The sequence below is a fragment of the Tachypleus tridentatus genome, chromosome 4, assembly GCF_004210375.1.
Source record: "Tachypleus tridentatus isolate NWPU-2018 chromosome 4, ASM421037v1, whole genome shotgun sequence".
Lineage (NCBI taxonomy): Eukaryota > Metazoa > Arthropoda > Merostomata > Xiphosura > Limulidae > Tachypleus > Tachypleus tridentatus.
The window spans coordinates 11,972,357-11,993,295 of NC_134828.1; the positions used below are offsets into that span (position 1 = coordinate 11,972,357).

General features: G+C 32.9%; 1 protein-coding gene across 2 annotated transcripts in view; it reads right to left on the minus strand.

Moving 5' to 3' along the window:
* LOC143248573 (inactive tyrosine-protein kinase transmembrane receptor ROR1-like) overlaps nt 1-20,939 on the minus strand; it is a 103,526-nt gene that overhangs the window by 17,793 nt on the left and 64,794 nt on the right. For both annotated transcript variants that reach the window (XM_076497037.1, XM_076497036.1), the window contains exon 6: nt 4,216-4,682. In XM_076497037.1, the coding sequence (XP_076353152.1) occupies nt 4,216-4,682 (467 nt within the window). The remainder of the gene's footprint in view (nt 1-4,215; nt 4,683-20,939) is intronic.

A 20,939-nucleotide genomic window follows, 5' to 3' on the forward strand; every position in this document is an offset into this window, starting at 1 on the left:
AGAATGATGTTTAATATCATACAAAATTACTTAGTTACTGGTAATGTCAAGAGAATGATGTTTTTAATATCATACAAAATTACTTAGTTACTGGTAATGTCAAGAGAATGATGTTTTTAATATCATACAAAATTACTTAGTTACTGGTAATGTCAAGAGAATGATGTTTTTAATATCATACAAAATTACTTAGTTACTGGTAATGTCAAGAGAAAGATGTTTTTAATATCATACAAAATTACTTAGTTACAGGTAATGTCAATAGAATGATGTTTTTAATATCATACAAAATTACTTAGTTACTGGTAATGTCAAGAGAATGATGTTTAATATCACACAAAATTACTTAGTTACTGGTAATGTCAAGAGAATGATGTTTAATATCATACAAAATTACTTAGTTACTGGTAATGTCAAGAGAATGATGTTTTTAATATCATACAAAATTACATAGTTACTGGTAATGTCAAGAGAATGATGTTTTTAATATCATACAAAATTACTTAGTTACTGGTAATGTCAAGAGAATGATGTTTTTAATATCATACAAAATTACTTAGTTACTGGTAATGTCAAGAGAATGATGTTTTAATATCATACAAAATTACTTAGTTACTGGTAATGTCAAGAGAATGATGTTTTTAATATCATACAAAATTACTTAGTTACTGGTAATGTCAAGAGAAAGATGTTTTTAATATACAAAATTACTTAGTTACTGGTAATGTTAAGAGAAAGATGTTTTTAATATCATACAAAATTACTTAGTTACTGGTAATGTCAAGAGAATGATGTTTAACATCATACAAAATTACTTAGTTACTGGTAATGTCAAGAGAATGATGTTTAATATCATACAAAATTACTTAGTTACTGGTAATGTCAAGAGAATGATGGTTTTAATATCATACAAAATTACTTAGTTACTGGTAATGTCAAGAGAATGATGTTTTTAATATCATACAAAATTACTTAGTTACTGGTAATGTCAAGAAAATGATGTTTAATATCACACAAAATTACTTAGTTACAGGTAATGTCAAGAGAATGATGTTTAATATCATACAAAATTACTTAGTTACTGGTAATGTCAAGAGAATGATGTTTTTAATATCATACAAAATTACATAGTTACTGGTAATGTCAAGAGAATGATGTTTTTAATATCATACAAAATTACTTAGTTACTGGTAATGTCAAGAGAAAGATGTTTTTAATATCATACAAAATTACTTAGTTACAGGTAATGTCAATAGAATGATGTTTTTAATATCATACAAAATTACTTAGTTACTGGTAATGTCAAGAGAATGATGTTTAATATCACACAAAATTACTTAGTTACTGGTAATGTCAAGAGAATGATGTTTAATATCATACAAAATTACTTAGTTACTGGTAATGTCAAGAGAATGATGTTTTTAATATCATACAAAATTACATAGTTACTGGTAATGTCAAGAGAAAGATGTTTTTAATATCATACAAAATTACTTAGTTTCTGGTAATGTCAAGAGAATGATGTTTTTAATATCATACAAAATTACTTAGTTACTGGTAATGTCAAGAGAATGATGTTTAATATCATACAAAATTACTTAGTTACTGGTAATGTCAAGAGAATGATGTTTTAATATCATACAAAATTACTTAGTTACTGGTAATGTCAAGAGAATGATGTTTTTAATATCATACAAAATTACTTAGTTACTGGTAATGTCAATAGAATGATGTTTTTAATATCATACAAAATTACTTAGTTACTGGTAATGTCAAGAGAAAGATGTTTTTAATATCATACAAAATTACTTAGTTACTGGTAATGTGAAGAGAATGATGTTTTAATATCATACAAAATTACTTAGTTACTGGTAATGTCAAGAGAATGATGTTTAATATCATACAAAATTACTTAGTTACTGGTAATGTCAAGAGAATGATGTTTTAATATCATACAAAATTACTTAGTTACTGGTAATGTCAAGAGAATGATGTTTTAATATCATACAAAATTACTTAGTTACTGGTAATGTCAAGAGAATGATGTTTAATATCATACAAAATTACTTAGTTACTGGTAATGTCAAGAGAATGATGTTTTAATATCATACAAAATTACTTAGTTACTGGTAATGTGAAGAGAATGATGTTTTAATATCATACAAAATTACTTAGTTACTGGTAATGTCAAGAGAATGATGTTTTAATATCATACAAAATTACTTAGTTACTGGTAATGTCAAGAGAATGATGTTTAATATCATACAAAATTACTTAGTTACTGGTAATGTCAAGAGAATGATGTTTTTAATATCATACAAAATTACTTAGTTACTGGTAATGTCAAGAGAAAGATGTTTTTAATATACAAAATTACTTAGTTACTGGTAATGTTAAGAGAAAAATGTTTTTAATATCATACAAAATTACTTAGTTACTGGTAATGTCAAGAGAATGATGTTTTTAATATCATACAAAATTACTTAGTTACTGGTAATGTCAAGAGAATGATGTTTTAATATCATACAAAATTACTTAGTTACTGGTAATGTCAAGAGAATGATGTTTTAATATCATACAAAATTACTTAGTTACTGGTAATGTCAAGAGAATGATGTTTTAATATCATACAAAATTACTTAGTTACTGGTAATGTCAAGAGAATGATGTTTTAATATCATACAAAATTACTTAGTTACTGGTAATGTCAAGAGAATGATGTTTAATATCATACAAAATTACTTAGTTACTGGTAATGTCAAGAGAATGATGTTTTTAATATCATACAAAATTACTTAGTTACTGGTAATGTGAAGAGAAAGATGTTTTTAATATCATACAAAATTACTTAGTTACTGGTAATGTCAAGAGAATGATGTTTAATATCACACAAAATTACTTAGTTACTGGTAATGTCAAGAGAATGATGTTTAATATCATACAAAATTACTTAGTTACTGGTAATTTCAAGAGAAAGATGTTTTTAATATCATACAAAATTACTTAGTTACTGGTAATGTCAATAGAATGATGTTTTTAATATCATACAAAATTACTTAGTTACTGGTAATGTCAAGAGAATGATGTTTTTAATATCATAGAAAATTACTTAGTTACTGGTAATGTCAAGAGAATGATGTTTTAATATCATACAAAATTACTTAGTTACTGGTAATGTCAAGAGAAAGATGTTTTAATATCATACAAAATTACTTAGTTACTGGTAATGTCAATAGAATGATGTTTTAATATCATACAAAATTACTTAGTTACTGGTAATGTCAAGAGAATGATGTTTTTAATATCATACAAAATTACTTAGTTACTGGTAATGTCAAGAGAATGATGTTTTTAATATCATACAAAATTACTTAGTTACTGGTAATGTCAAGAGAATGATGTTTTTAATATCATACAAAATTACTTAGTTACTGGTAATGTCAAGAGAAAGATGTTTTTAATATCATACAAAATTACTTAGTTACTGGTAATGTCAATAGAATGATGTTTTTAATATCATACAAAATTACTTAGTTACTGGTAATGTCAAGAGAAAGATGTTTTTAATATCATACAAAATTACTTAGTTACTGGTAATGTCAATAGAATGATGTTTTTAATATCATACAAAATTACTTAGTTACTGGTAATGTGAAGAGAATGATATTTTTAATATCATACAAAGTTGCTTAGTTACTGGTAATGTCAAGAGAATGATGTTTTTAATATCATACAAAATTACTTAGTTACTGGTAATGTCAAGAGAATGATGTTTAATATCATACAAAATTACTTAGTTACTGGTAATGTCAAGAGAATGATGTTTTTAATATCATACAAAATTACTTAGTTACTGGTAATGTCAAGAGAATGATGTTTTTAATATCATACAAAATTACTTAGTTACTGGTAATGTCAAGAGAATGATGTTTAATATTATACAAAATTACTTAGTTACTGGTAATGTCAAGAGAATGATGTTTTTAATATGATACAAAATTACTTAGTTACTGGTAAAATTAGGAGAATGCTTTTTAAAAGACTGGACATACAATATAAGAACCCGTGTTGTAAGGCAATATGTTCAAAATTAAATTCTTGGCTTTTTTTAATTAATTTTTCAAAATGTATTCTATTATTTAATTCAGAAACATAGAATACTTAAATAGTGTGAACATTTTAGTTACACTAATAGCACACTAATTAAAATCTTACCCTCATTTTTTTTAATAGAGTTGGGAACTCCAAGTCTCACACATGTTTCGCTTGCTTTTGAGCCAAATGGTGGAAGGTCTTCGCATGCTGGCAGAATTTTTTGCTGGCCAATTAGTGGGTGTCGCTTGGCAATAGAGTATTCTAATCGGCAGATGCTGTTCTCAAGCACCTCGCATTCGTCCCGACAAACGTGCCGTGGTTTAGGAACAGATGAATTCGTATCACAAGGTGGGAAAGCATAAAAACAAAGAGAAGGAATGGCATACTTGTGACACTCAGAGGACACGTCTTGGGAAGAAGCAATCACTGAGAAGGCTGCAGCTAACTTTTCCTCCATGATCCCCTGACTATGAATTGAGCCTACAAAAACTGTCTTGTTGGCAAGGAATTTGGAGCACGTGGCACTACGATACACCTGGCATATTCCTTCGCTAAATTTACCATCTTCATCCTCAAAATCGGGAAAACTGAAACACGAGTAATTGGAGGAAGAGACATATTTATAAAAATATGTAATAAAACAGCACTGCACAGAGAGATACCATTTCAAGATGTATATATTTAAAAGCAAGCATAATTAACTACCAAATTGTTTGTATATACAAATTAGTGAAAGAACATCGAGAAATAACCTGAAAACAAATCTCTAGAAATGTTTTCCACTTGGAAACATAATTTCTAATAGCATTTTAACAAATTAATAAAGGCAATCTAGATATTTTTTGTTTTATTATGAGGTTTCTATCAGTTTGACTAAAAGTCATAAAATGTGTAAGCTTATCTAAAGTTACAAATTGTGCAAACTTACCTCAAGTCACAAACTGTGTAAATGTACAAGTTATATAAATTTATCAAGTCACAAGTTGTGTAAATTTATCTCAATTCATAAACTGTGAAAGCTTTTCTAAAGTCACAAGCTGTGAAAGCTTTCCTAAAGCCACAAGCTGTGAAAGCTTTCCTAAAGTCACAAGCTGTGTAAACTTATGTCACATGTTATATAAATTTATCTCAAGTCACAAATTGTGTTAATTTATCTAAAGCCACAAGCTGTGAAAGCTTATCTGAAGTAACAAACTGTATACACTCATGTCACAAGCTGTATAAATTTATCTCAAGTCACAAATTGTGTAAATTTAACTAAAGTCACAAGCTGTGTAATTTATTTAAAGATAAATACTGCACATGGATATCTAAATCTTAATGTTCCTACTCAAGTTTCCCCATCAGTTCACTCCTTCAAAGAGATGTTTTTAAAATACACGTTTTAGAAAGAACCATACATCTGTTTATGTGTAGAGATTTTATTTCTCACAACTATGAAACACAGCAAAACATGTACAATAATCATAATGACATATCATCCAATAACAAGTTATAAATTACTAAAAAAAATAACTTTTAAATAAGCTTATATGTATGAAACTGTTCATTTGTTTGAAAATGTTTGATTTCCTGTAAAGCAAAGGCTATGCTGCAGTGAAAACTGCAACATGCAGAATTAACTTCCAAGAAAGGCAATTTTTGTTTAAAGAATTTCTAAGTTTCTACAATAGATTTAAGTTCTTTAAAATGAATTATAGTCATTTCATATTGGTTACAGTAGCCATTGTACAGAACTGATAAAAACATTAGAATGAAATCAGTCATTCCTATATAAAACACACTGGAGACACAGTAACAATTAATGTAATCCATTGTAATTCTAACTGTGTTTCTGTTTATTTTTTTTTTTACATGATTCATATGTTACTAGAGATTTTGTATGCAACTAAGTCATGGAACCATAAGTAATTTATTTCATACATAGTTTAGAGAAAAAAAAATGTTTAAAAATCCAACAGGGCTCATACCCATGACCAATAAAGTTAGCTGTGCTCTACAAAACAGTTTATATGTAACAAATACACACAGTATAAAAAGTATATTACTTAAATGTTAATAAACAGAAATAAAAATAAGATATTTTTTAAAAAACTACACCACTTCTTAATTGCTATACATTATTATTACTTTGTTTATTTGTAGTAAAACACAATGCTAACAATAAGCTATCTGTGCCATGCCCACCACAGGTATTATAACATTGTTACTGGCATTACGAATCCACATATTTATTGTTGTACCACTGGGGTGACTTTACTGACAATGAATTATATGTAACATGCTGTTTTTGTGATAAAATTTCAATTTTATTTAATTGTAAAAAAAATATATAAAAATTGTTTATTCTAAATTAAAATTTACGTATTTAAATATTTTTACACTCAGTTACCAAATAACATCATTATTTATATTCCTGGTATTCTGATGTAGTTTATTTATTTTAGTCAGTCCTACATAAAACACAGCTAAGTTTCTTCACAACTTATCCCAGTATATTTCGATTTATTTTATCTTATCGAAGTTAATTTTAATATATATTTATACTTAGAGTGATACATAATATGTCAAAAAAAACATTTAATGGCAAATAAAACAATACCGACAACAATCACTTAGCCTTACATTTTTGTATCTATTTCTAAAAAGTAAACAGTTTTTGAAACATATTAGTAAAGGTTATCTCGGTGAATGGAATACTAATGTAGTAGCGAAAAATAGTTTATAATTAAATCGAACCCTTGAATAACAAACATTCTGTTGACATGCGACTGCTACCGCCTGTTACACTTTGACAAATCATTCTGACCAACGACATTAAACAATTTGGTGAAGGCGGTAGAAATAAGCGCTAAGCCTAATAGATTAAATAATCGTCGACTACAGTTTCACTACCATTCTTAAAATGGGCACTGAAATAATGGAGTCAAGAGAGAGAACTATATTAACCCAAAACAAACCTGTTTAAGGTTTCAGATGTTTGGTTTGGTTCAGTTTTTTGCAGAGTTTGCCACCGAAAGGGTCAAAAGAACTAATAAACTTTTCGCCATGATGAAGAAAAGCGAAGGGGCGGATGAGTAGCGAGACCAGTATCTGCATAACACCGCCATCTGTTTCTCTGCCAAATGTCGAAGAGGACGACGTTGTTATGACAACGGTGTCACGAGCGAAACTAACATAACAGTAAAGCGTGAACGCATGGAGCCGACTCAGTTATTATTGTACTGCAACCAGCATTTTAAGAACTACATATTTTCATTAAAATTTCTTTAGATATAAAAAGATCAGTTTCAAATAAAGTACGACTTATTTGGAGTGCTTATGTACAAATAGTGAAACAATATGAGAGTCAAATGAAGATATAGTTCTATATTTATGTTATTTTTTCCTAGCTTAGGCATATCGTAAAACTATATGAAAAACTTGGTTCACTTGAAATTCATCATTCATACCTTGCGACATGAAATCAGAAAAACACATAAATAAAAAAGGATCAATTTATTAAGCATGTCATCCTTGACCTTGAGTGAAAAATCAAACTCCCAACAGCATGCATTATTTAGTTAACTCTCGTAAAACCAAATATTGACCACCACATCTAAACTCTAAAGGCGACATCACGTAATTTAACTCTCATGTATATCTTGTTTAGTACTGTTTATAATACACACGTCTAATTTTTTGTCTTTTAAAAATACTATAGTAATGTACTGAAAGAATGAATAGCTTTAAACATGTCAAGGCAAATTACAAGTTTTTGTTTCATAATAACTTGACCTCACAGAAGTGCTTCTCTGTAACACAGCAGTGTTTACATGTAACTATTAACATGTTGAAGGCTTTTCGTTCCACTATCACTTGTTATTGTTCTGATAGCAGTGTTTAGATGTAACTAATATAAATTAATTACACATTACTTATGCGATGTAAATAATGTTTTATTTTAATGTCTTACCTTGACAAGTTATCAGTAACATGTTAATTAAGTTCAGATACTGTCATTAACGTACTAATTATATTAATATACTATTATTAACATATTAATTATATTGAAATTCTATCATCAGCATACTAATTGTTTTCATATACTATTATTAACATGTAATTAACTTCAAATACTGTTTGTTTGTTTTTGAATTTTGCACAAAGCTACTCGAGGGCTATGTGTGCTAGCTGTCCCTAATTTAGCAGTGTAAGACTAGAGGGAAGGCAGCTAGTCATCACCACCCACCGCCAACTCTTGGGCTACTCTTTTAACAACGAATAGTGGGATTGACCGTGACATTATAACGCCCCCACGGCTGAAAGGGCGAGCATGTTTGGCGCGACCAGGATGCGAACTCGCGACCCTCAGATTACGAGTCGCACGCCTTAACACACTTGGCCATGCCGGGCCTCTTCAAATACTATCATTAACATGCTAATTAACTTGAGATAATATCATTAGCATGTTAATCATATTTAGGTACTCCTATTAACATGTTAATTACATTTAGGTACTCTCATTAACAGTTAATTACATTTAGGTACTCTCATTAACATGTATATTATACTTAGGTACTCTCATTAACATGTTAATTATATTTAGTTACTCTCATTAACATGTTTATTATATTTAGTTACTCTCATTAACATGTTAATTACATTTAGGTACTCTCATTAACATGTTAATTACATTTAGGTACTCTCATTAACATGTATATTATACTTAGGTACTCTCATTAACATGTTAATTATATTTAGGTACTCTCATCACCGTATTAGCCATTTTACCATACTTCACAGTAAAACTAAAATTCACTGTAGCATTTTTATTGTAATAATTTCTTGTAATAGTTAAATATTCTTCAGTGCATAAGTTTACATATCTGAAACGAAGTATCTCTCAAATATCAATGTCCTGTTTCTATTTGTTTAAGTCGTTTATTTCTGTGTATTTTAGTGAGCTCTTTTGTTCGGTGCTGTGCTGAGTTTCGCCGCAGACCTCGCGCGCATGCGCAGTCCTGCCTCCTCATTTTCCCGCTAAATTTCTCAAATTACAAACGTAATCGCACTACGACTCAACTTGCTACAGACCGACAAACAAAAGCAAAATCCCAAGCACTGATTTGTGCGCGGCACAAAATGTGAAATATTTGTTTTCTTTGCATTTTTGCATATAGAGTACCAGTGCAGTCTCTAAGATATATTAGACGTTTGTGTGCCTTTTCTCACACCGTGTATACGTTGTCACATAGAAAATGTATTTATTTTTATTCTATTTACTTTTCTTTTGTGTGTGTGTGTGTGTGTGTGTAAGGACGTGGCGCCATTTATAGTGTAGTTAACGTTAATTTATGTCAAAGATAATAAATGCCCATTATAGTATGGAAGTAGTTGTGAACCACACAATAACATGTCTCTGGTTCCGAATTATCATTTCACAACGTGCGGTTTAGATTGGCCCAACAACCTAGGAGTAGTTAGGTAAGGGACGAACAGACATATTGACTTTTGTTTTTGTACTTTACATATACAGATTTTCATAACATGTGCTAGAAGCAAAGTTTTCATACAATCAAACTTTTATCTTCAGCTTTAAAATGGAAACAATCTAAGGTTATCAACAAGCGCAAGACGAAAAAATCAGTTTTCTAATTGAGAATACATATCAAGGAAATGGAACGTTTTGAGGTTTTATTAATTATTATAAATTAAAATATCACTGATGTAAGAATTTATAAACATCACACAGCTTGAGGAACAATAACAGCCTTCAATTTATGATAATAGTAATATATTTTGTTGTGTTTTGTATCAGTTTTAGTCTAAACTTCAAATAACTGTTTCACTTCAAAGAGCTTTTAAATATTATTTAGTTTTCTAGAAGTTTAGATTTTACTTCACGGTATTTAGTACAAATATAAGATGTAGGTAAAGGATCTTTCAACAGATGGCGACACTATAAAATTCCTTTCTCACGATAATAGTATAACTTTGGTTTGTTTTGAATTTCACGCAAAGCTACTAGAAAGCTATGTACACTAGCCGTCTCTAATTTAGCAATGTAAGACTAGAGGGAAGGCAGCTAGTCATCACCACCCACCGCCAACTGTTGGGCTACTCTTTTACCAACGAATAGTGGGATTGATCGTCACATTATAACGTCCCCACGGCTGAAAGGGCGAGTATGTTTGGTGTGAAGGGGATTCGAATCCACGATCCTCGGATTACGAGTCGGGTGCCTTAACCACCTGGCCATGCCGGGCCTTATAATCTTATAAACGAACGAGTGTGTGTGTGTGTGTTCTTATAGCAAAGCCACATCGGACTACCTGCTGAGTCCACTGAGGATAATCGAACCCTTAATTTTAGCATTGGAAATCCGTAGACATAAACGAACGTAGTTTCTGTTATTTTATTTCCACAAAACCGAATAATTATTTCGTGTCCTACATAAAGAATACATACCACCAGAGATTAAGACAAATATATCGCTTTAAAATCGTATAGAGTTGCTATGGTGTAATAGGTTAAACCCTATTGTAACTTATAATATTTTTAATATATGTAATTCGTGAACATGATTTTAATTATATAAAACTTTTAGAGTCAACGTTATTTATAAGTAACTTGAAACGCTTTTCGAATATGTCTTAGAATAAATATATTTTTTGACAAGATTATTCTGACCGCTATCTGTATTAGAAATTTCTGTTTACCTCAACGTCCACATAAAAGTAACACGTTACCCAAGGGACTCAATTTTGATATGATTGATTTCTGGAAAGAAGAAATCCGGCTGATTTAAACGGTCATGAAAACACAGCGGTGAAAGATTAACGTTTCTTAACTAATCCTTTCTGTCACAGTTGAAATGGATAACCCCTCAGTACGTTGATTTAGATACGTCGTGGTAGATTGTTAATGATTTAATATTAATGCATACATTTCAGAACCAGTGGCATAGCGGCATGTCTGTAGACTTATCACTAGAAACTGCGTTTCGATACTCGTGTTGGACAGAGCACAGGTAGCCCGTTGTCTAGCTTTGTGTTTAACTATAAACAAACAAACCTTTATTTAGATAAAGTATGGAAACGTGTTAGTTTATACTGTCGCATAATACTGCTAAAACAACCCATATATTGGTTATCGTCATGTACTGATTCATGAGAAGGCAGAGATAAATAAAAACCAAAACAGTTGACTTACTCAATTTCCGTAACGTAAAACTTTCTAACAACACTTTTTATCTTCAGTCCTTGTATGTTGTTGTGTAAACTTAGAATAGGCACCTAACTTCCACTTTTCAGCCAATAAAATGCACATATTTGTTTCACTCCAACTGCTGTCTCTATTAAATGTAGACATGCACAGTGGCGTATTTAAGTAGGGGCTAGAGGGGGCTCAGCCCCAGGACCCATTGTCTTAATGTGGGCCCATTGATAATTTTATTCTATGTAAAATTACATGGGATGTAGGACCCACAAAAATGATTAGTCCCTGGGCCCACACAACTTTAAATCCGTCAATGTACATGTATCTCACATTCGAGCCGCTCCCCCCTAATAATTATGTAGATATATGTCTTGTTCAAACCACCCTCCGTAATAGTTAAGTAGGTGTCTATCCAACTTAAGCCGCCCCTCCTATTAGCCAAGTAGGTATTTTTCTTGTTCAAGCCCCTTCCATTATCACACTTTCAACACCCTAAGATGCAGGTGTGTGTGAATTTCCCTAACTGCACCTTTGTCGTTTGAAGTCACGGGCATTTCAAATTAGCGCACTCTAAGAGAAATATAGACAATGTGACTTGGAATCGTTTTCGTTTTTTTGTTGTTTTTTTTTAATTTGCAAAATAATTTAAACATGTCAAGCTAATAGTTCTTAAATTAATAAACACGTAATCATTCAAATTATCTCTTTGATATATTCATTTTTCTTGATATAAAACTAACATAAACGTACACTGTTGAGACATCGAACACTCAAGCTATTGGTGGGTTATTTGGAATTACGAGCTAACATCTTTTATAGCATCCTGTGTACAAAGTATACACACAACAATTAATTTTAAAACACTGCTGATAAAAGTTTAATTTGTCAAATGCTACTAGCTGCCTGTCTGTCTCTATGCCTAACCTATCGATCCACCTGTTCATAAACCTCTTTCACACGTGTAACCCTGTCACGAGGGATTATGGATGTTTCAACTCCAGCGAGTAATACAAAACGTAAGTGTTGGCAAATATAGAACCATATGCTTTTGTTCGGCGCTGTGCTGAGTTTCGACAGACATCACATTAATTTCCTCTGCAAACTCGTGCGCATGCGCAGTTCTCCCCCCTTCCCCAATTTTCCCGCTAAATTTCTCAAATTACAAACGTAATCGCACCACGACTCAACTTGCTACAAACCGGCAAACAAAAGCAAAATCCCAAACACTGATTTGTCCGTGGCACAAAACATTAACATGTGACGTTGGACTAAAATAAAAATTTAATTCAAACTATAGAAATATTTTTTATCAGGTTTATCAAGAATTTTCCTGGGGAAAGAGAGTTTCTGCAGTGAGTGTGTCTAGACAAAATAAAAAAATCAAATATATCGTCGAACTTTCAGAAACTACATCAATCTGGATAGTTCTTTAAACTATCTTTGGTTTTGATCTTCCACACAAATAAACAACTTATATCCCACTTGTTTCACTAACTGTTTGCATGTTTTTAAAGTTGTGTTTGTTCGTTTTTTATTTCGTGCAAAGCTACTCGATGGTTATTTGCGCTAGCCGTCCCTAATTTAGCAGTGTAAGACTAGAGGGAAGGCAGCTAGTCATCACCACCCACTGCCAACTCTTGGGTTACTTTTTTACCAAAGAATAGTGGGAATGACCGTCACATTATAAAGACTCACGGCTGAAAGGGCAAGCATGTTTGGTGCGACGGGATTCGAACCCGCGACCCTCGGATTACGAGTCGAACGCCTTAACCCACCTGGCCTTTCTTTTTTAAAGTTAAGCACAAAGCTATACAATGGACTATCTGTGATATGTCCTCTACAAGTACTGAAACCCTGTTTTTAGCTACTTGTCAATGAGATACAAAGGGGGGAAACAGCTATTATAACCTACAGAGTACAAGTTTTTTTACTCTATGATATTGTGAAATTAAAAATTGTCCCTTTTTATATATAGAGGGAAAAACACGCCTTAACCCACCTGGCCATCCGGGCCACGTTAACAGTTTCGCGCACTTTCCAGGTGTTTAATTTTATAGAAGATAAGAAAGCCTCAAAACTACAATAATTCTCGATATTTCTAAATATTAATATACATTGTTTTCTCTTTACATTTGAATTTATTTTACTTATTTACTCTTAACCAAAAACACTGTAAAACTTTCAATTACGTTCTGACACGAATTATTAAAAAACAAAGCCATAAGTAAATGCTTAAGCCTGTTTTGATTAAACGAGTTTTTCCATAGTTTTTCGTTTCCACAGCTTTAAATCCAGTAAATAAACACAACTCTCCAACGACGACCGGCTCTGTTTACCCAGGGATGAATAATCTTTGATGAGACGAACTCTGAGAACGAGGATAGTAACAAAATTGTTCTCAGTACGTCAATATATAAACATTTATAGTGTGGAACCAGCAGTAGTTGGGTGACTGTGAATAAGAACATTACCCCCCCTCTTCCTACAATAAATGTTACACAGCTTTGTATTAATACGGATGAGAAGCTGATGGTTCGAATTTACTTTTCAAGATAGTTCAGAAACCCCTAAAGCGATGTTTTAATCCGGACAATAAAACTCCCTAATCTGAGACCAACGAAGTTTGCGAAAAAACTTACAAACAAATATATACCAACAGCGATGTTCGTCTAGCCGTAAGAATTACAGACAAATAGGTACCAACAGCGAAGTTCGTCTGACCATAAGAATTATAAACAAGTATGTACCAACAGCGACGTTTGTCTAGCCATAAAAATTATAAACAAGTAGGTACCAACAGCGACGTTCGTCTAGCCGTTAGAATTATAAAGAAGTAGGAACCAACAGTGACGTTCGTCTAGCCGTTAGAATTATAAACAAGTAGGTACCAACAGTGACGTTCGTCTAGCCGTTAGAATTATAAAGAAGTAGGTACCAACAGTGACGTTCGTCTAGCCGTTAGAATTATAAACAAGTAGGTACCAACAGTGACGTTCGTCTAACCGTTAGAATTATAAACAAGTAGGTACCAACAGCGATGTTCGTCTAGCCGTTAAAATTATAAACAATTAGGTATCAACAGCGATGTTTGCCTAGCCGTAAAAATTATAAACAATTAGGTATCAACAGCGACGTTCGCCTAACCATAAGAATTACAAACAAGTAGGTACCAACAGCGACGTTCGTCTAACCGTTAGAATTATAAACAAGTAGGTACCAACAGCGACGTTCGTCTAACCGTTAGAATTATAAACAAGTAGGTACCAACAGCTACGTTCGTCTGACCGTTAGAATTATAAACAAGTAGGTACCAACAGCGATGTTCGTCTAGCCACAGAAGTGATATACAAGTAGGTACCAAACAATTATGTTGTTTCCCTAGCTATACACAATTGTATTCGCTCGTTTAAAATTCAAGCACAAAACATGGGGGGGGATGCTAGTGACTCTTGTTTCTAAGTGACGTAATTATCTAGTTTAACTTTTCCAACGCTAAAACAGTAACGAAACCACAACGTAAAACCTAATTTATAACCTGTTCTCCAGAACATACAACAAATTCATATAAAACAGTTTGCTCTGATACATGGAAAAACAAAATTTGAGATGATCTTTGAAGTAAGGTATTTACCGCTACATAACAGATATGGTAACACTGAAAGAATATAGCATATTAATAATGCCAATATAACCACAGATTGGTGCTATAAGTTTAACATGGATCAACAGTATATAGTAGTGGATGCAGAGGTAGATTTAAGGTTTTGTGGGCCCTACATCCAATGTAATTACACATAAAATAAAATTATCAATGGGCACCCCTTAAGACCATGGGCCTTGGGGCTGAACCTCCTCTATCCCCTACCTAACCTAAATACGCCACTGACTGGATGGCGTAAACAAATTTGTTTAATCAGATATTGTTACTTCATAATCCAAACTACTTAATTTGTCTAACTTTGGTAGCTGATCACATCGGTTAACGGCCCGTGCTATAAATTTTTCTTTAAAGTTTTGTTTGTTTTATTTTTCAGTTTCGTGCAAAGCTACACGAAGACTATCTGCGCTAGCCGTCCCTTATTTAGCAGTGTAAGATTGGAGGGAAGGCAGCTAGTCATCACCACCCACCGCCAACTCTTGGGTTACTTTTTTTACCAACGAATAGTGGAATTCACCGTCACATTATAACGCCCCCACAGCTGAAGTGGCAAGCATGTTTGGTGTGACATGAATTCGAACCCGTGACCCTCAAATTACGAGTCAAGCGCCTTAACCACCTGGCCATGCCAGGGCCTTTCTTTAAAAAAAAATAACATTCCCGACTGATATGTGCGCTCTTTCTATTTCTGAAAATTTAGAGTTAATCACGATTGATGTACCATACGACTACACACGATATATGATGTTTAATCAGTATACATGCACCAGTACGACTACGCACGTGTGTGATGTTTAATATGCATGCACCAGTACGGCCACACACGATGTATAGTGTTTGATCTCATGTATGCCCACAGTTGTTTACGTTACTATATACTCAGATCTGTTTATGATGCATCGCTATTGTATATCCACGACTGTTTATGATATATCGTTACTGTATACTAACAACTGCTTATGATACATGGTTATTGTATATCCACGACTGTTTATGATATATCGTTACTGTATACTAACAACTGTTTATGATACATGGTTATTGTATATCCACGACTGTTTATGATATATAGTTACTGTACACTCACAACTGTTTGTGGTATATCGTTACTGTATACTAACAACTGTTTATGATATATCGTTACTGTATACTCACAACTGTTTGTGGTATATCGTTACTGTATACTAACAACTGTTTATGATATATCGTTACTGTATACTAACAACTGTTTATGATATATCGTTACTGTATACTCACAACTGTTTGTGGTATATCGTTACTGTATACTAACAACTGTTTATGATATATCGTTACTGTACACTCACAACTGTTTGTGGTATATCGTTACTGTATACTAACAACTGTTTATGATATATGGTTATTGTATATCCACGACTGTTTGCGATATATCGTTACTGTATACTAACAACTGTTTATGATACATGGTTATTGTATATCCACGACTGTTTATGATATATCGTTACTGTATACTAACAACTGTTTATGATACATGGTTATTGTATATCCACGACTGTTTATGATATATCGTTATTATACATTCACAACTGTTTATAATATATATCTATTTACTCAGTTACCTCAGGGTCTTGAATGAAAATGAATAGATATAATTGGAAAATTTCTGAAAAAATAAATATATTTCATCAAGAATCAAGGTGAAACACGACTGGCTGTGGTCTGACAACTGATTATCTGAGATGAAATAAGACGTTGAAGTCTGGAACACTTACATGTAAATATAATTCATTTCAAATAAACCACTCTCCAACCTTTCTTTTCGTTGGTATTGTGACTGATTGATTGTGGGTCAGGCTCTTCTGTTGTTAGAATGTTCATTATCTGAAACTTTATAAGTTTATTAGAGATTTCTAAATGACCATCTTTCGAGAGCTTCCCAGATACTGCACGTGTTTCTACGACCTCATACAATTAATCTGAAACGTGATTATACTTTGAACCGATAGTTCATTTTTATAATGACTTCATCCACGTTTACAACGTGCCAAATATATCAAATGTAAAATAACATAGAAAACACAGCACCTACAGACTACACAGGAAACATAGCACCTACAGACTACACAGGAAACATAGCACCTACAGACTAACTAGACAAGTAACACATTACCTACAGACTACACAGGAAACATAGCACCTACAGACGACACAGGAAACACAACACCTACAGACTACACAGGAAACATAGCACCTACAGACTAGACAGGAAACATAGCACCTGCAGACTACACAGGAAACACAGTACCTACAGATTACACAAGAAATACAGCACCTACAGCCTAGACAAGAAATACAGCACCTGCAGACTAGACAAGAAACACAGCACCTACACACTACACAGCAAATACAGATAAGACACAGTATCTATAGAAGACACTTAAAATTATGTATACAAAAAATACATAAGTACAGCCAGGATCAGCCAAACTATAATAAAAATACACATGTAGGTACAGTTAGTATAAGACATAGTATAATGAAAGTAAACATACCAGTGTATTTATTATATGAACAACATAAACAACATTTCTAGGTATTGTCAGGCAAAATATAATATGTAGACTGCGCAGAAAATCCATATGTAAGAATGGTCGTGGCTTGGAAAATAAAACTAAATAAACCCAAGTGACACAGCCTACACATAAAATACATTCTGCTTTTTCTATTATATCTATTTATTTATTTGTTGGTGTTTTTGTTGCGTTATTTATTTGGTGAGAACTTTACATAGCTTTAGTTTATGTTATCATAGGGTATTTAAGCTCAAAATGCTATGGGAATATTTCCGTACCAATCAAATGAAAGATATTTCGATTTATTATATCTCAAAATGGCTGGAGTTAATACCAACAAAGTAGTGAACTTGATACGAAGTATTTCTTTAACAACGAATTCCCCTAACGGTTGAACTTGGATCGTTATGTTGACTGTTTATCTACGAATGTGTAGAAAACGCTTACAGTCTCCCCCTAGTGACAGCTCCAAGCAATAGAAGCAGTTCGTTCTTCATAAATAACAGCCTATTTAGACAAATAGCCTATTGTTGAAGGCACCAGTCCTTTCTAAACGGTCTAACAATAGATTTCTTGAGGCTTTCTTTACAACTCGTCGCCAGCAGCTGGCGTTTTATGAATAACGAAATACGCCCCCTGCTGGGATCGCAAGATCATTTCGCGGCATCTCGGCAAAAGCGATTATCTTTAATGTACAAAAGAATGATGAATATTCAGTTAGTGTTTACACATTACCACAAAGGTAACTCACGTAAACTATAATATCTTTTGTTCCTAATAGGGTAAATAATATTTCGTGGAATAACTAGTAGATAAATTACAAGATCTTAAGACATTTATTTCTATTCCACTATTTTATTTATATAAATTTCTGAAGCGAACTTGATAAAGTATTTTCGTAGCAGTTGTATAGACACCCACAGATACTATTCATATTTTTTAATTGTCATAACTAAATTCCGATAGGCTTACAAATAGACGTTACAGTTATTTATCACGACTCAGTGTAGGCCTAAGCTGACATCACACTGTAAGTATTTAAAACTACAGATTCAAAGTGGAAGAAACTGAAACTAGTTTGATATACCTCACGTACATAAAAGTATTTTATTTCCCCTGAAATATGAAACATCAGAAGTGATCGGGTATGAAAATCTGGTATTAGAATATTTAGAACACAAATATTCCTGAGCACTTTGCGTCTTTTTATGACCATTACGACTAAAATTAAAATATAACGTCAAATAATTATTGTAAAGAAACATTAGTTGTCAAAGGTTTTTACATAGTATAATAAACGACAGATAATATTAAGTTCAGCACTGTGAATAAAAAATTCATTACCATAGGAAATTTAATATTCGAATTGTATTTGTTTGTTTGACTGTTTTTAGTTACGCATGAAGCTACACAAAGGGCCATCTGTGGTCTGCCCACTACAGGTATCGAAACTTGGATTCTCACGATGTGCCACTGGTGGACATTCGAATTGTAAAATACGCTCGGAAATTTTCTTAGTTTTGCAATATTATTGTTAGAGGGCGTCTTTGTTTGTTTGTTTTGGAATTTCGCACAAAGCTACACGAGGGCTATCTGCGCTGGTCGTCCCTAATTTACAAGTGTAAGATTAGAAGGAAGGCAGCTAGTCATATCCACCAACTGCCAACTCTTGGGTTACTCTTTTACCAAAGAATAATGGGATTGACCGTAACATTATAACGCCCCCACGGCTGAAAGGGCGAGCATGTTTTGGTGCGACGGGCATTCGAACCAGCGACCCTCGGATTGCGAGTCCAACGCCTTAACCCACCTGGCCATGCCGGATCAGGCGTCTTTGCAAATAATTATAAAACATAATCACGGTCAATATTGGTTCGAATGTATCCTTTTTTTGTAAAATAAAAATACATTTTTTAATATTTAAGTAATAACAAGTCTTTATTATTGTATAGAAAAACATAAATAACATATTCCTATAAAGGTATATATCATAATGAAAAACTAATTAAAAATGCTTTACCCTTACGCTGTTATACTTGTTTTGGCAAACATAACTATACCCTTCCTTTAACTGAGCAGATAGCCCGACGTGGCTTTTCTATAAGAAAACACACACGTTCCTTTAATTTTTATTTAAAAAATACACTTTTTTAACACTGTATTTCTTGTATCTTTATCATTATAACTTCCACTGTCACTCTCTATTTTAAATCCCGGCATGGCCAGGTAGTTAAGGCACTCGACTTCTGATCCGTTGGGCGCGAGTTCGAATCCCCGTCACACCAAACATGCCTGCTCTTTCAGCCGTAGCGGCGTTAATAATGTGACGTTCAATCCCACTATTCGTTGGTAAAGAGTAGCTCAAGAGTTGGCGGTGGGTGGTGATGACTAGCTTCCTTCCCTCTAGTCTTACACTCCTAAATGAGGGACGGTTAGCACAGATAGCCGTCGTGTAGCTTTGCGCGAAATTCAAAACAAACTATATTTTAAAATTTATTCAAAACTAAAACGCACTGATCATTTCTCTTGTTTCGCATACACAGAGACACAAACAAATAGCTTTCAGGGTGTGTGTTTTTTTATCGTCGCGTCACGTATTTCAACGAGAACACAGACAGCATGACAATGTTAACATTTGTTTTATTTTTATACCATTAATCTTTGTTAATTTCTTGTTTGTTTGTCGTTTTGTTTTCGCGAGAAACCTAAAATATTTACTGTCCCTCTTCCAAAATATGTTATTTTCGTACTTTTCTAAGTCTCTTTTATTTTTTTCTCTGTACTATAACTTTCTGTCAATCTGTATTACGTTTTATATTTGCTTATCCATTTATTCGTCGATGTCTCTCCATTTCTGTTTTTTCGGCAAAAACTACCTAGTTGTCATTTTCAACTCTACTATCCATCCAACTGAATATCTGTCTCTGTCCATCTCTTGTTGTGTTTCTGTATCTGTCCATTACTATCTGTCCATCTAGCTGTTTCCTCCAGTTTTTTTTGTCTACTTACCCTCTTTCCCCATGTAAATAAAAAGGACTCAGAAAGTGTGTGACAAGCCGTGGTGCTTACCTGATCGTCTGGATTGTATTTTAAACAGCGGGAGTTCGTTAGACAGTTATTGGATCACGAGTGAAACCTAATGGCTTTCCACACACAGTAATTACTGGGCAGCGTTTTCTTTAGTCCTGTAAGCATTTATCTCACTCCCTCTTGCGGAGATTGCTTTGAACCACTCTTTGCCTTTGACGTTTTCCGTCCATCGGGATTGCCTTTAGGTATTGCGTTCTCTTCCACGTTTTTGTACTCCAGCGCTTTGTGTTCAGGCCCGTGTGAACCACATACAGATTTGAGCGACGTTCCCATCTACAGTGACGGGAATGTTCAGTAACTCGGCTGAAACGTTGGTTTTATTTTGTTCTCTGGTGGAAAGTTGG